The 18,052-nt window shown below is 38.2% G+C and overlaps 1 protein-coding gene across 6 annotated transcripts in view; it reads right to left on the bottom strand.

Moving 5' to 3' along the window:
* XRCC4 (X-ray repair cross complementing 4) overlaps nt 1-18,052 on the bottom strand; it is a 152,741-nt gene that overhangs the window by 133,579 nt on the left and 1,110 nt on the right. For 2 of the 6 annotated variants that reach the window (XM_063423817.1, XM_063423813.1), the window contains exons 2-3: nt 3,923-4,072; nt 996-1,183 (exon numbers count right to left, since the gene is read on the bottom strand). In XM_063423817.1, coding sequence (XP_063279887.1) covers nt 996-1,183; nt 3,923-4,061 — 327 coding nt within the window. In that variant the 5' untranslated portion in view covers nt 4,062-4,072. Of the gene's footprint in view, nt 1-995; nt 1,184-3,922; nt 4,073-5,310; nt 6,295-9,704; nt 10,137-17,641; nt 17,877-18,052 lie in introns of those variants that run through there. The other 4 variants (XM_063423814.1, XM_063423815.1, XM_063423816.1 and 1 more) reach the window with 4 other exon arrangements.

Genomic DNA, 18,052 nt, shown 5'->3' with positions numbered 1-18,052 from the left:
TCAGTTTCTTTGGCCGGATTGCCATTTTCCCAAATGACATAAAAATGTTTTCTTACAAATTAAATTTCTCATAAGCCCCAATTGATGGAAACATGTATTATATGACCCCATAAACACAAGGATGTTTTCAATTAAAAAAAACCCCAGCATATATTTAATCTGGCTTGTATTTAGAAAGTGTGACACAGAGCAGAAACAAACAAAAAAAAAGGATTCTTAACCTTTCTGAGTACAGTTTGGTCCTAAACTTGCAACATCTTTGTGAACAATTAAACAGCTCACAAGGTTTAGAGTCAATATGGCCTTGGATAAATTCACAGAAATACTTATAATGCAGACTGATAGACTTACTTGGCTAAGCTTTGGCTCGTCAAGAGCCAAACTGGGCTGAAATTTCCAGTACTGCACAAGGAAAAAGGCATGTAAAAGAATTTTTAAAAAAAGTACAAGCTGGGAGATTCACCTTAAGTCAGCTTTTTCCTCAGAAAAGTTTTAACACAGCAAAGCACAATCTGGAATATCCAGAAGTATCTGTAGATACAGTTTATACTGGTTTCTTTCCTGTTTTAAGAGGGTCCTCCCCTTTGCAGCTAAGCAAGATTTCCCATTTTAATTTTTCCAATTCAATGCAACAATTTCAGCTTTAGCTTACAAAATATCTGAAGTAGTAGAAAAGCTAATTTTAAAACTATGTTTTAGGATTTGAAAATAATCTTGCCTGAATTTTATTTTTTTCTAATTTAGGTCAGTAGTACAGAGAGAGGATGAAAAAACAAGGAAAATAGGAGTGCACAGGAAGCTACAATTTGAAAAGGGCAGCATCCATCCCCAAACCACCCACTTTCTTTCTAGCTTGGCCCATGAAGAGCTCACAACACTCATTCAATCTGGAATGAGTATCACAAGTCTGTCTGATTTTAAAGACCATAATAAAATACAAAAATGTATTTAATTCTCAACATTTAACAGTTAAATTTGAACATTTATCTACTTACAGAGCCATCTTTCAGGTTCCTTTCATAGGAGAAGTGACAGGCCTTATTCTGCTCATCTCTTGAAATCACAAAGTTGTATTTGCCAGTTGACTCTTCTCGAGCTATCAGTGCTTTCCTCAGCTCTTCCACATATTTTTCTCTGTCCATTTCTATGTCAGCAGCCTCCCTAGAAATGTCTGCTTCAGACACTACCAGAAAGAGGCATGCAAGAAAAAAAAATTCATGTGTGTGTGAACAAGTATATACATTACCTATTACATATAAAGCATACATTAATATACATTTCTATATATATAATACTCTATTTATATATATTTACTATAAATAGTACACATATTTTGTATATACATTTACTATGTATATCTTCATGTATATATATATAACAGATATATAATTTTTATAAAATACATATTTATATGTATATACAGACACATACTGAGCGATGACCTTTAAGGTGCCTTCCAACCCAAGGCATTCTATAACTTTGTGATTCTATAAAATATCAGGAGATTAATCTTCCTTTGAACACACATTGGTGTGTTGTTACCACCTGTGGAAATGTAGCAGGAATACTGTGTTTTTCAGAAGTTCTGTCCCCTTTATTCCCTGTCTGAAAATGGGTTATTTCCTTATTGCTACTCATCCACAACTCTAGTTGCCTAAAGTCACCCAAAAGAGTTCAGAGAGAAATGTGGAATCCCTTGCAGCATGAGGCAAAGAGGGGTAGAAAAAGCTACGTTAGAAATACTTACAAAGGAAGTGTTTGTCTGGAACACAGATTTCAATACTGAGAAGATAAACTTTTAATAACAGTAAGAAAGTTACTAAAATACTGCAATAGAGCACTGTGGGTTCGGGGTTTTTCCCCTGTATATACTGCAGGTTGCTTTATGATATAAAACAAGCAGAACTGATCAATCCTTAGGAAGATATGATGTATAAATCCTCATAGATGTAGTCCCTTAACTCAGTACCAAGGTAACACACTAGATTACATGGCATATTTGTGTGCCTCTTCTCTCCTCCAACATTCACTGTTTTTCCTCTCTCCTTAAACAGGACTCCTGACACATTTCATCATCACATTAAACATACAAAACCCATAAAAGACAACTCCATCAGCAACTTTCACTCTCTTCCTGGTAGGTCTTGCCAAGGAAAATAATCCACAGCATGAAAAACCCAAAAGGGATTTCCCAGCAAGAATATTCTGACTATTGCTTTCCCTCCCTCCAGGTTTTGAATTTAAAATAGAAGCAGTCTCAAAAACGATGTAATAACTTTAGAAAGTGACCAAAACCGGTGTTTTGTTGAATGAAAACACAGATCAGTGCAGTAAGAAAACTTCATGAACAAGAACATCAACCCCCAATGAAATTATTCAAGGGACTAGAAATTCAGTAAAAATTTCTTAGAAAGGGATCAGATTCTTTGAGAACAGAAAAAAACTCCACTGTGGATGAGCACCCAATGCTTACGGCTGAACTGCTGTGGGTTTCTTCCTTTCCTTTTTAATGAAGTGAGGTCGTCCTGCTTTTACTGCCCCTCTGTTTTGGGAAAGCATTACCCCCAATTTTGCCAGATGCAGGAACTCAACAAAGTGAGAACTGTGTCTACCTATTTTTTCTATAAACTCCCAGCTATGGTGGCACAGCCTTCACTTGGAAAAATAAAAATCATCTTTTTGTGAATTCTATACTGGGGATTTTCAAATTGCCTAAGAACAGGAAGACCCTTCAAACAGAAAAAAACAGTATTTGTCAGTATTAACACCCTTTTTGTTATTTTCAAAATAACTTACTTTAACCTTTAAAATTTTTTTGTTTTTTAACTATTTTGTCAAACCAAGAAAGAAAAACCTTTCACTTTCAGGAATCAGGATTGGAACACATGTATTTGCTTTGTGTGGGGACTCCTGATCGATGAAATGTGTTTGAAATGTTAAAAGAATTATGGAAGAGCAGACTTAATTTATGTGTTGATTTTAATTTACATTTATCTAATCTCCAACTTATATGAAACCTTGGCTTATGCAGGAACTGAAGAGAAACAACATCCACTGGGCAGGGAAAAAAAAGAAGAAAGGAACTACATAGATACTTCTTATAACTCAGACAAAGAGTCCAGAAAATGGTTGTGCCTACAATTTGCTGAAATTACATAATTCTCTCCTCCCTTTGAAATATTTTTCCTACTGAGAGAACAGCTTTTGATCAAGTATTTGACATTTCTCAAGGAATACACAAATCCAGCCTTTTTTCACTGGGCAGGAACAAGAGAAGCCTGCACATATGCAAAGACCCATCCTCTTACTGAGGTTTCACAGAGGAGAAAAAAATCCCACAGCCTAAGTTTTTCCTACTGATAGTTTAATTGTCCCTTTTCCATCCCAAAAATTCACTTTAGTGTGAAATACAGCTACCTTTAGCTGTTAAAATTTCACGAAAACATTTAAAAAACATCTGCAATGAAAGGCTTCATAGACTCCAACTTGCAAATGGAACTTACGTACACATTTGTTCAAGAATCTGGAGAAGACATGTCTGTGGAAGTGTTACTTCAGCATCACTCCAAGAAATTATATATTCTTAAGAAAGAACAAAACATTGCATATCCATGTGCTGAACAAATAAGTTTTAGCTTTGACACACAATCTCTCCAAATTCCAAAGTTCTCTGGCCACATCCCATTTTTCCCATGAAAATTCTGTTTAGACAACATTCTTGGTACCCCTGTGGTAGAACACAACCTCAACAGAATGAGGAGACGCAACCAAGAATAATACCCTGAAATCCACTTCCACCATGACTGGGGAAAATCGCCAATGAAATTTACATACAAGTTGCAGGTCACAGTTTAGAAAGTGTTTAAAAAGGAACAATTAAGAGCAGTAATAATTTAAATTAATGTATTTTTCTTTGCATTACCTGTCCCAGTCCAGGCACACTGACAATCACTAAGAAGCAAACCAAAGCCAGTGCCTAAATCCTTTTCCCATGACACCTGTAGAAAATAAGTTGCTTCTGGATCAGAAACTGGATGAATTTTGTTCAAAGTCTTCTCCATCTTCCCAACACCTGTTTAAAAAGCAAGATAATCTTGTTATAACCACTGAGGTGCTTAACAGCTTAACATAACTATCTTGGGGGTTGTATGTGGGGACAAGCATGCTTGTAATTTTATTCTACTTTCCTCCTCAAATTCAGTTTGTCAGAGATCTGGTGATACTCCCAAACAGGAAACTGGATCATACTAAGTAAGGTTTCAGTGCCAACAATTAAACGTATTTGAATAGTCTCAAATTAAGATGCTGTCAGGAAGCCGGGGGGCGGGAAATTGCTACACACAAGCTCTTCCCCATGGCTCTTTTTGAACTCACGGTCTGCTATCACCCAAAGTACAGAACATTTAACATAATTCAAAATAATCAATATTCATCTGGAAACCTGCCACGTGAAAGCTGCTACTAAGCTTCACAGCAAAGCAGAGGGTGTAGCAAATGCCAGCAACCCAAAAGAAATATTTTAAGCACTGGATTCTGCAGAGATCAAAATATATGATGTTACAGTGAATATTTTTGCTCTATGGCAAAACAAATTGGCAACCTGTGCTTGACCTAAGACCCTCCCAAGAATCCAATGTACACAACAGTAAAGTGACTGAAAAAAGGCTACATGTTCACTCACAGTCTAAAAATAGCATGTAAAATGAGAAAAATCCAGATGAGGCACTTAAACTACATGCATGGAGTACAATGGTGCTTGGGCAGGGATTAAATGTTTTATCAGAGTTTCCATCTAAAGTGCAGCAGTAAATAATCATGACCAGGATCAGTTCAGGCCCTGAGGGGACTCTATTCTCCAACTGGGAGTAGAAGGAAGCTCTTTCTTTGCTCCTGGACATTGAGAAACAGATCTAGGTACAGATATAGCTACCTTGGCTTCCTCCAAAATTGGCATTTTCAGGTTAGGAGGAGAAGCTTTAACTGCAGTTGACTGAACTGACCCTCACTCAACTCTGCACCAAACAACACTTCAAAATGCCTCTCCCTTGCTTAGACAAGTGCACAGCATTCAAAAGCAGCAAAATATATGAATTTAAGCATTGGTTTCCAAGCATAAAGCTTTAGTATTTACATCTCTAAACCACCAGCACGTTTATTATTACAGATGTCATACTCCACCATTCTATTCCCTGAAAATGCAATAGAAATAAAAAAGTTACCAAAACATAAATTGAAAAATTAATCTGAGTAAATTAAAAAAAAAAAAAAAAAAAAAAGAAGAAAGAAGAAGTTTCTAATTCCATCACTAACCAGCTGGCCATTTCAGAAAATCTAGAGTATCAGTGCACCTGTAAGCAAGAACAAAAGAATTAGATATTTGGGGTGGACAGCTGGAACAATGCCTTTGCAATTAGTGACTCCAGAAATAAAGGCATTTTAAAGATATGTGGGGCACTAACTGCCTAGCCATGGGTCAGTAATGAGCATGGGGCAGGAAACACAAGCAATGCATGCTCAGGAACACATGTATGCACTCTCCTTTGCCAGCCCGATTCCCTTTTGCTTCTTGTTCATTATGGAAAAATTCAGTCTCTTGTGAAATATTTTCATAGAAGTCCTCCTCTGAAAGGCACTGTTTTTAAAATTATTTCAGTTAAAGACTGTAACACAGACAACCTGACACACAGCACACTGGGTATTGATGGCTGTATGTGTAGTTTAACAGGAAGGTTTTGCTTGGCTTATGTGATTTTTTATCACAAAGTAGAGCAGCATTCAGTTAAAAAAAACTGCACTAGACGCTTTCTTATCAACCCAGACTGTCTATAACCAAAAAAAAAAAAAAAAAAGCAAGAGAATTACATTTTCTATTTATACAATGATAAAGCAAATGAAGTGTCAGTCAGACCTCAGTCAAGAAAAAGTGAGGTCAAGAGAAGCAGAGGAAAGAAGCCTGTTTATTTATTTAAAGATGCACTAACAAGGTCTCTGAGGCCTGAGACTAAATTCATTTGATGCAGTGGTACTGGTTTCCCATGCACACATCAGTATTTCATGCCAGTAACATAGCACTGCTAAAGATGAAAATTCTGTTTAGACAACGTTCTTGGTACCCCTGTGGTAAAACACAACCTCAACAGAATGAGGAGACACTACCAAGAATAATACCCTGAACTTTGAAACAAATGCAAAATACAGTTTTCCTGCTTTTCCACATTTTATTGTGCATCTCTGAAAAAAATAATTTTCCAAGAAAGCATAAAAACAAAGATACTCTTTCTCTCGTCTTTCATCTCCTCCACAGTGCTCACTGGCCTTTTGAAAGGAGTATTTTACTTATTACTCCATGTTCAGGAGCAGCTTCTCTAAGCAGAGCTCAGCCAGACTCCATCTCCAAGCTCTCAACTGTTCCAACTCATCAGCAAAAGCTCAAAGACTCCTGGCTGTATACAACACACTTATCTTCAAGAGGAGGAAAAAACCTCCTTCACAAAAATCAGTCTGACCTACCCAGCACATAAAAACATCACTGCAAACAGTAATATTGTATCTTACTGCTTTTTTGAAAACAATAAAACTATTACCACAACAACAAACTAAAAATCCAAATCCGTTTTCCCTTTAGCCCTTTTATGTCCTTTATCCCTTTATGTCCAAAGAACACGACTCTGTAACACAGCTGAGTGCAGCGTTCAGTAAATGAATAAACCACACACAGTTCAAGTAGGAATATGAAAAAAATATCAGAGGGGTTCCCTACTTATTTAACAACTAGCAGTTACTACTAAAGAAATAAAAACACAGACAATAAAAGAGGGCATATTCCTTATTCATTCACTATAAGGTAACTGCATGTATTTCACTCACTCTAAAGGCAAATTTTAGTAACAGATGTACAGCACTGTATTTCCAAAATAAGACATATTGCTCTGTATCTCAAGAGATGAAATAAAATAATCTCCTCACAACTAACCTACCCCAATGCCCCCACCTGCTCACTAAATTCATGACCTCATCAGCTTCCAATGTGTCCTTCACAGTGATCCTTCACAGATCAAATACTTCAGCCAGGTAAAAATTTCATTATGAAAGAAAGACACAAACATAAAGGAGAGGGGAAACCTTCAGAGTTATTTTGACTTTTGTCTTTGGGGTGGAAATGGAGGAACTATGTTAATGCTCAGAAAGGTTAAAACAGCCCCCTGAATTTTTGGAGTGTCACTATTTAGCACTCCACCTGTTGGTGAAGCTTGTTAAAACAAAATAAAATAAAATCATTGCATAAAAGCAGACTGTATTTTTACTGCTACCCAAACTACTGGAACCAGCCTCTCATTATGGCAGCCTAAAAAGACCCTCTGAATTCATCAGACCAGAGGAGCACCCTCAAGTGCCATTCAGCATCCAGCCCCTGTGGGCTCTTCCCATTCACCACCTCCATAAAATGAGAGTCAGTCTTTCTTCCTTCCCCCGGTTATGACAAAGCAAAGCTGCAGAGAAGCTTTGGGACTGGAGCCTCAGAAAGGCACTGTTTCATCCCTGGGGGCACAGGGGATCACACACACCAGCGCCTCTCCAGCCAGGGCCCTGGGGCCAGTATGCAGGTGGGGACAGCAGAGTCCCACCCCAAATGTGTAAATCAGAGGCTTTATTGAGGCCTTTGAACAGTCGGGGATTGAGCTGTTTATCTTTAGCACTTTGTCCCCGTGGTCTTTGGCTCCTGCGATCACTATTAGGCAATGTTTCCCTCTGAGGAGGAATCAGCTGTTGGCTGCTGCCTCTGCCCTTGGAACAAACAGAACACACAGGCCCTTCTGAATGAACAAGACACTCTTAAAATGGGGCCACAAAGAATTTTATATGTTGTTTTGGATAGCACCAGGCATAGACCGAAAGCCAAATCTTTCAGGCTGATCCTACACAGCATCATTGATAATATTCTGAACTTCAGTACTTCATTTTTTTTTTCCTCCATGCAGACTAATAGCTTTTTTTTTTTTTCCCCAAATTGGTCGGGCTGCAGGTGTTCCAAACCTCGGCAGCTACGCTTGGAAGGCTACTTACAGACCAGAAAAGAGGTACTATGTCTTTGAAATGGAGCAATTACCGTAAGTGCTTTCTCGCTGAGGAAAAATGGGAGTTATCCACAGGGAGTTCAGAACAGAAGACCACACACTGCTGTTAAAGTCTACTGTTTGGTTCCTTCTGACACTGCCCAAACTACAGATCATAACATAATAATCAGAAGAAAGTTAATAGTAAATTCATAATCAGAAAAGAGGTACTATTCAGGAGATGCTACATGTACTCATAAGTGGATAATGGGAGATTTAAACCAGTCAAGAAAAGCTCAAGATTGCTTTTAAAGATTAAAACTAGCTATTACCACATTTTCTAACAGAAGGAAATAAGATAATGCCTATATTTATGCATATTTCCAGTGATATATTTCATACAAATTGATATTCTCTAGTGTTAATTTAAAATTCCATTAACTCCAATACTTCAGGAGTAAGAACATTAAAATACCTGACAAAAACCTCAACTCTCACTCCATTAATCTCAGAACTACTCCTGATCCAATAGGGACTTTCTCTTTTTTCATTTCTTTTAGGAAGAACATGACTGGTCCAACAAACATGAAGACAAATAACACAGCATCTTTCCTGTCCTATCTCACAATAATCCTCTGGCCACAATATTTGTTTGACACTGAAGAATGATCCAATAATAACCTTCATGTGGAACTTACAGATAAATCTGAAAGCCAGATAAGAAAAAAAAATTAGAAAGAGCTTTGTTCCCTAATGTAATTTAGGGGGCTAAAACATTTTTGTATTACATGCATCCTAAATAATATTTAGTCGTTCTTTTGTTTAACTTTGCTCTGTATTAAAAGCACATGGGATACAATTTTGCTAAAAATGCAACTTTGCCTTGGAGATAAAAGAAATTAACCAAAAATTAGCACTTGGATACGAAGAAGAAACTGAATGATTTTCTACCTTTGTGCAAAAGGGCAAGTGGGCCATTTAAGAAATTCAGTCCTCCATGACAACATTTGATCAGAGATCATGGGCCCAACTACAGAGCTGAGGCTCACATGGCTCACATTTGCACTGCTGCCTTCCCACTGCTTCATGGCAGCCACAGAACGATTGGAAACATGCACATGCTTTTTGTACAATTGTGTGTACCCCCCAAAAAAAGAAGAAACCCCAAACCAAAAAACCAAAAACAAATTAGCTCTGAGCTTGTCAGGCTCCATGGGACAATAGGATATGGAAGATTTGACACAGAAGATCTGGAATCCACGATTAGGAACAACCCTGGTCAGGCTTATTTACTACAGTCACCAGCTGAAAAATGAGGAGAAACAGAAGGAAGCAGACAGTCAACAACCTTTATAGTAGGAATCTTACTAACAAGCCTTGATCTTAATTGCAGCCTGGAGGCAAAGCCCACCCTGGTGTCTTTCATCCTCTTGAAGTCACAGGCCTAACCCAATACCCACTGCAGGCAGCCAGCCTTGCCAAGCTCACTTACAACCAGCTACATCAAGCTATAATAAGGTCAAAAAAAAAAAAAAAAGGCCTTCAGTGTATTAAAATAAACACCAAAGTAGGCAATTATACTAGTATATACTAGCAAGTAAGGGAGTAATGCAGACAGATTTATAAAATGGGCAGACCCTTCTTTCTCACCCTTTTTGTGACAACTGTAGAATTGTAACAATTCTTCCCAAAACTAGCAGTCACAATGTCAAAACCTCTCTTTCCAAGATGCACGGATAAGCCAGGTTACACTAACTGAACATCAGAAATCTGCAAAAAAATAAAATTAAAATTAAGTCATGCAACTGTCATGTTTCCTGATGAAAAAGTGTATTTCAATAGTGAAGTTACTAAAAAGTGTGTGTGAAAGGGAGCAAAGATCAAAGGCAACAACCAGCCCAGCCTCCATAGGGTAGATCTGGGATGAAAAGTCAGCAAGGCGTATCTCAGAGACCCAGACTCCCTTTCTCTGCTGCTTCTGGAAGATGCAAGGCCCAACAAATACTTTATAACTCTTAACTTGGCAGCAGAACACCCTGGCTTTCCAAGATCCTACCAAAGCCAGTGGCACAGTGCCTTTCCTTGAAAACCACAGGGTATTTATTAAAAAAATCATTCACTTCCTCCTCAAAAAAAGATTTAAAAAATAACACACATTCTAAATATATATCATTTTTCACATAATTTCTCTGAAAAGACAGCATTAAAATTGCTGTATGTTTTGCAGATAAAAAACAGAAAAAGGAAGTTGTGCCAGACACAACCTCTGAGCTCAATGTATACAGTCAGTAAGAACAAAGATTTAGGAATTCCAAATCTCTTAGTCATACTTTCTAAACCATCTCTGCTGTTTTCAGTACCTTAGTATCATCCATGGTAGGATAGCAAAGTTGAGGACATTTTGGGGAGGGGGGGGGGGGGTGGGGGAAGGCAGCATGTTTTAATCACCCTTGGTCCATCCAAAAACACCCCAATACATATGTCTTTTTGATGTATATTTGGATAACAACATAGTCTGGCTGAGGTATCATCTGTTTTCCAAAACACTGCCTTCTTTAGGATTAAATATTATCAGGATATTCAACACGAATCTGTCGCACAGATTTCCTTTGTTTTCTGCTTCTTAGTCCTCACACAAACCTATTACAATTCCACTCAGTCTGACGTGTTTCTCTAAATGTCTCACTTAACATCACTGAGCAGTGGATTCCACGAAAATCTTTTTTTTCTCTTTTCTTCCTCTTTTTTCTTTGTAAATTTTAAGGTCAAATAAATTCAGTAGTATCAAATCCATAACAGATCCATAAGCAAGAGCACCCAGTCTGAAACAAAGATAAATGAAACAACTCTGTGTCAGGCAGACATGGATGGACGTAATTCTGTATGTAGGGTTTTCCGAGGAGTTTTGAAAAATTGAGTCCAGTAACCTGGAAAAACAAGTTTCACCAAATGTTGCCACTTCAGCGGGACAAGGGCAGGTATAAATATGAAAGCTTACATATCTTTCTCTCCTCCCACCTCTACATCCAAGACTTTTCAAAGAGATGGATTATTTTAATTTCCCGTCCCTGTCAAATTAATAATAAAAAATAGGCCTAGGCTCAAAATTGTTTTATCTTACTAAATAGTTTCCTCAGGCATTTTCTTTGAAGAAAATTCCTGCATTACCCAGTCTTCACTTAACTGAAGTTTTATTATGTTTTTTCTTTCCATCTGCTATTTATCTATTAGAAAATTCAACACTAAACTCCCCAAAAACAAAGAGCTCACACAGCTTAAATTTATTAATTTAAAAATTGTAATTCATTTTGCTTTGCCTGACCCCCACAGAAAAATAACTCACAAGGAACTGAGACATTCACTTTCAATGCAGCTAAATTTCAATTTTGCAGCTCTTTATCCAGCTTTATTACTTGGCATTGAACATTAATTACTCTGCTGATGGATTAGGCTGAGTTTGAAGATAAGGCAAAAAGACACATATTGAGCACCAATTTCAGCTGTTTCCACACATGGGCACAGGTTCAGCACGGGTTTAGCTCAGGCTTTGTGATAATTCACATTTGACAAACCAAAGCAAGACAGAAGCACCAGTCCCCATCATGACATGTGCCAGTATTTGAGCAAGGAGGGGACACAGGACACAAATCTCATTAACTCACCAAGCTCTGAGCAAACAAGCAAATTTGTCAAAAAAAAAAGGAAAAAGAAAAAAAAAAAAGAGAGAGAGAGAGAACATAAGCAAGGACACAGTTCCACCAGAAATTCAGAAGCCACTCACTCTACACCCTCATCCAGCACTTACAAATCTACTGGCTGGTGCTCAATCAGCACCATGTCTACAAACCACATTTGGAAAGGGAAAAGGGCACGAAGAGCTTCACAGGAATCACTTGTACTTTTAACATCTCAAGTTTTCTACATAAAAAAAAAAGCCTCTCAAGACTCATCATCTCCCTGCTTTTCTAAGCAACTTTCCTGCCTCTTTCACTCTTTCATTCATTTGGGGGTTTTGGTGTTTATTGTTTTTTAGTTGTTTGGGGTGTTTTTTGTTTTGGTGGTTTTTCCCTTTTTTTTTTTTTTTCCTTTTGGTTCTTACTATGGAGTGGGGAAAAAAAAAAAGAAAAAAAAAAAAAGAAAAAAATTAAAAAAAAAAAAAAACCCTACCAAAACTTCAACTCTTACCCAAGACACTTGATGCCAAGCAGGGGGTCTATTCCAGGAAAACAGCTTTTCAGTACTAGTGCTCCTTTACAGCTCCTGAAGAATGCTTGCACGGGAGTGAAAAGAAAGCTGCAGGCTGAGATGAGGGCACAGCAGGGGCACACCAGTGCAAAAATGCCACTGGGACTTGAGCTGAGAGGGCAATTAAGTACTCATTAGTAAAATACAGCACTAAACTGCTTTGGCACTGAACCAGTCAGACACAAGTCTGAGATCTTAAAACGCAAATTACAACAAAGCAGAGATGTGAAGCACCACAGAGGTCTCAGGCTGCCCGGTTAAGGATGTAAATTGTTGCTTTCCCAGGTAAGTTAATGACGACATAAAAAATGGAGAGTGGGGCACAGAAACAGCACAGAAGGTATAAATATTTTAAAAACAAGTCTCAGTTTATGTTGGGGGCAGTTCACCTTCGTGTTTCTGGCTCCCAACTGCAGCTGCACATCAGTACCTGAAACACAACAGAGAATAAACACAATGGCCCTGAAATAATGCAGGTACATGAGCATAAAAAAACCCCCTTTGAGCACAGGAGTCACCTCTCCACAGCTCCACAGTTCCAGTGCCGGTTTCAATAAAGAACCTGCTGCTGCATCTTCCCCTCTTTCAGTGCTGCAAATGCCCTTATTTATTTTGTACTGTTAAAAGTATCAAACTCAAAACATGAACCTCAAATTAAGACTATATAATAAAGAAACCATCCTCTACCTCTTTACTTAAAAGAAAAAAAAAAAAATCTGGTTTTAGGATAGTGAGAGTTAATTTAAAAAATCCCTGCAACACACAAGAGTAAAAAAAATATATAAGGCACAGTTTTCATATATAGTCTCTGACTAATGCATTGGGAAAAACATATATTCTCTGACACATATATTCTCTGACTAATGCACAGTGAAAAAAAACCCTTCTCTCTAATACTGCCTTCACAGGATATCACAAAACATTACTCAAATAGGTGTATTTCCAAGACAGACGAGAATGCTTCAGCTAGTTCCCTGCCTCTTGCTTCCTAAACAATTATCCTCCATATGTCAGCTTCCAGAGAATTTAACATTTCTGCCCCATCTCCTGATCTGTGGCTGCTGCATTCTGGACTCTGAAAATTAAGGTTCATTTTCACAGCTGGAGTAATTTAATATAAGCCTCCACAACAGAATCTGATGCTTCCCTGCTTGGCTCAACCAGCACAAAATTCCCCAGGATTTTGTGAGGTTTCACCCCAAGCCTGACACAGCTGACAGAGTTTGGAAAGCTCCAGGCTCTCTCTTTCCTGTCCCACTTCTGTGCTGAAAAGCATGGCCTCTAAGACCCCTTTGTAGACCTGTAAACAAATAATCCCTTTCATAATCATTTGAATCATTTATTAAAAACAAAAAACAACACCCAACCACAAATGCAGCCTGTGATAGGATATATAGCCTCACTCTTCCTCTGGTTGCATTAATTTTTCTGTCCCAAGATAGGAAGCAATTTGGCTGATGTCTAGATCAAGGGCACAAAAGTTCTCAGTCTCTGCACTCTTAAAAGTCACATCAGATCAGTCTCGCTTTTTTCTGTTTATTTTACAATCTGTGCTCTAGCTGTCTGCTCTGCTGAAGGACACGTCTTCCCAGAAAAGCCACCAAATAGTCTGAAGAACAGATGCAGAAATAATCCAATGCTTTTCCAAGCTTTCCAAACTTGGACAATTTAATCAAAAAATGTTTTGTGAAATCACCTTAGAAAGCAGTAGCACCAGAGGTCCTTGCTCAAGGCACACAAATAAATTTTTTTTTCAAACTTGGAAGTTTTCCTGTAAGACGTGTTCTTTTGTGTTGACCAGATTTGACTGCGTTAGATTAGCAAACAACAGTAATTTGTTTAGTAATTATCTGCTAAATTTCGCCTTAGCTTGTGTCAACATGGCACCGTACATAATTCAGCGAGTCTTTTGTACCTTGACATATCTTGGACAGCAGTCCTTACCATTTACATTATCTGATACTATGTTCTGTGAATAATCTCCAAATACACAGGAGGTTTTTGACACCTTTCCCTTTTTTCCATCTCACACACAGAGGGAAAGGACGTGCAGAAGACTAAGATCCAGGAGACATCGATTACACAGAGCAGGAGATGAAGGCTATTGTTTCCTAACCCAGGAAAGGGACACAGCTCAAGTCAGCGATACAACTAGAGAAAATATTCATTTTGATGGAAAAAGAAATAATGTTGAGAACCATTTAATGTTATTTTACAACAGCTGTCTAAATTGGAATCTAGGTTATTTAGTGATATTGGTTCAGAATTTAGGCAGATGATTTTATGTTTCCCCCACAACATTAGCAAGCACTACAATACATTTCTGCCAAATATAACAGTAAAGAAATCACAGCTGCATCTTACTAACCTTGAAGAATCAGATAATGGCTTTGAGTCCTTGAAAATTTCACCCTCAGCCCTCGGTGGTTCCACTTACTCAAGGACATGTGCTGCTTTTTTCATCTGGGGTTTCTAAGCTCTAACATAACCCCTGAAAAACATTCTTCCCCTCCTGTTAAACCCTAGGTGACAAGAGTTAGGGATTAAAATTTCTCATCCTCAAGTGGCACTGCAAGATAATGAGGACATCAGAAACAGGCATTGAGACAAAACAGCAAGTGATCCTGCAAGGCCCATGGCACACCCACAAGCACATAGCACAAATATTTGCCATACTGCTTTAATGAAGCCTACATGCAGCATAGAAAACCACCTTAAATTATCTCATACTGAGCTGGACGGGTTTGGGTCAAAACAGAGTATTGTAAGACATCCAGTGCTGCTGCATACCAGTAGCAGGGATTGTCTGTGTCACGAGAGGCACTGAGGTCACCCGCATCAGGCACAGCACCACTATTTCATAGCAAGGCCATCACACGTTGGATGTTTTTACAATCTGGAGTACCTTGCTACGTGATGGAATACCCTTTGCATCCCCCCATCGGTTGTACACACATGAAATCTGCCACAAAAAGCAGAAGTTTTAAGACGCAGGAATTCCCACTGCTGTAGGAACACTCCCCACCACCATCACCGTGTGCAGGAACTTTCTGCATGTTAAATGTATGGTTAAAATACCAGGCTAAAGCCTGACGTGAAGAATGAAGATCATTCGTACTCAGAACAGCTGCAAACTCCAAGTATTTCATGGCTATTGTGATCCATGCCACTACAGTGAGTATCATAATGCACTTCTGGTAGGTGACAGGCAGAAGCAGAGAAATGAAGAGAAGAGCCAAATCTAAACGTAGACGGGGATTTGGTTTTGGATATTGTTTTGTTTTGGTATTTTGGGTACTGGTGTTCGGATTTTGGGTTGTTTCTTTTTTGTTTGTTTTTTGAGGGTTTTTTTGTGAGGTTTTTTGGGGGTCTCTTTTTCCCTTCGAAATAGTGTTAGCAAACAAAATACCATGCTCTAATTACCACTGTCAGCACACAGAACACTTCCTACCCATGACAGGCTTGCCTGCAAAATGCACACCCCTCGTGTTCCACCGCCTCTTTACTCCAGACAGAGAGCAGAACAAATTTGAAGCAGTAGCAAAAATGCAAATAAGTTTATAAGCATTCATGCCTGTGTTTGAAGATACTGGAACAACAGACGTGGGCACCATGTAGAAGCCAAAGAAAAGCAGTATCAGCTTTTTGCTAGTCACTCAAGCCAGCATTTCTCAAAAAAAAAACCCCGACTGCATTTACAGTTTATTTTCAAATGTTTTTTCCACCTCATATACACACATGGATGTATTAAGCACAGAAACTTATTTATACAGATGTACCTGTCACATCAGTCACCCACCTGTGATATTTTTAAAACCATTTCCTCCAATCCTCCTCCTCATAAAAGGTAAAACACACAGAAGACAAAAATCCAAGGTTTCCACACGTAATTGTTATTGTTTTGTGGTAATTCTTCCTGCATCTAGAAACAGCCTAGGACTGTTTTTTAGCCTTTCATTACAGACACAAATTCCTTGGTGTGCTCTACTCAACTGAACAGTAAGTAAGCCTTTCACCACTAAAATATTTCTCAACACAAGGAAACACAGCCATGACTACAAACCCTCCTCTTAAGAGACCTAACAGCAACAAAAACCCAGTATTCATCCTAAGTTTTTATTTAAATATCTGAATATTGCTATGTAGATCGATTTAGTTGTTTAAACTTAAGATTTATTTTTTGATGTTCACCATACAAGTGTGCCTACCCAGCCCACTCCTGCAGACAACACCAAGGAAATTGTCCCAGCTCCTCAAAGCTGCTTTACCATGACAAGGTATTAGTTAGGAGAGGAAAAAAGTACAAAGGAAACTGGAACAACAGCATCTGAAAGCTGATATTCCAGTCAATATCACTTTCCTATCACAGCTGTATTCCAGAAGACACTTCCAGGCTAAGTGCACCAATCACTTAAATTATGCCACCAAGGCTCCCACAAAAATCTTTACATTTTTTTTCCCACCACAGCAAATTATTCATCTGAAATCATTTTAATACAGCACATGATCAGTAAAAATTCCCTTTCGAATAGCTGAGACTTTTGGAAACTTCACTTGGAAATTAAATGTCTATGGTAAAAAAAAGAGCATTTTTTGCAAAGATCTGCAATGAGTTTCAGGTGGGAGCTTGCCAGAAACTATCAAAGTAGAAAAAAAATTTAATAAAGCTATCATAAAAGGGCATGTTTGAAAACAACTACATTAGAGGACACTAGATGACCACCTGAAAGCAGGCTTGGCTACAGTGTGAACAAGGACTGACAGTGGAGTCTCCCCAGACATTACAGAATATTTCAATTTGAGTTTCTGATTCACACTGAGCATCCAGAAGTGATGGCAGGCACAAACAGGCAAAACAACCCAGTTGCTTTCTATCTCCGACACACACAAAAAATGTGCAAAAGTATTACTGCCTTTAAAGTCTTCAGCCACGCTGACCATCAGAGGCTGTACTGGTCAGTGATTATACTAACAACTTATTTCTCTTTATAAACATACTTTATGTAACTTCACTCAAACACTTCAAAATGAAGTTATCCTAGGTAATAAGGCCATTTTAAATTGTCTTTATGCATAAAATTATTTTTTTAATCCAAAATCTTGACATGTGATGGAAAGAAACCAATACAGTGAATGTAATTCAGTAACAGGAATAAAATGTATGAACATGTTGTGAGACAATGAGCACACAGCAAAATGCCGACTGTCTGTTAGACGGATGAATCTGCAATTGAACAAACCTTTATAGTCACTAAGCAATCCAGAGAAAAATCAGAACAAATCCACAATCAACACTGTGCCTGAAGTCCACAGGACAGAGAAAATTCCATGAGAGAACCCACCTCAAACTCTACATCCACTCATGCTGGTAACATCCCAGGTACATTTTGGTGATTATGAATCTGAAATCACAATTTCACACAGATCTGTCAGCTACAGTGACCAAATCTACTACTGCTAAGGAAGTTGCTCTGTTGAAGACATAAACAGCATTTTAAGTGTATTGTGTAGGTCCCATTCATCTTAAAGTCCTCCGCTGCAGTAGATCACTGCCTCGATTCCTTGGGATAAATACATTTTATACATATACATCAACCCCCAGCCTCCCACAGCAGCTGCACAAAGTATGTCAAATGTTACCTCAAACTGTCATTTTAGAGAGAAAAATATCTGTTTCCCCTCACTAAAGGAAAAAGTAAAATCTGTCCCACACTCAGCAGACAAGCACGAATTTGGTGCTGAAACAGAGAGAA

The sequence above is a fragment of the Prinia subflava genome, chromosome Z (assembly GCF_021018805.1).
Source record: "Prinia subflava isolate CZ2003 ecotype Zambia chromosome Z, Cam_Psub_1.2, whole genome shotgun sequence".
Lineage (NCBI taxonomy): Eukaryota > Metazoa > Chordata > Aves > Passeriformes > Cisticolidae > Prinia > Prinia subflava.
The sequence above is the reverse complement of the archived record's forward strand: the minus strand, read 5'-3'. Positions and strand labels throughout refer to the sequence as shown.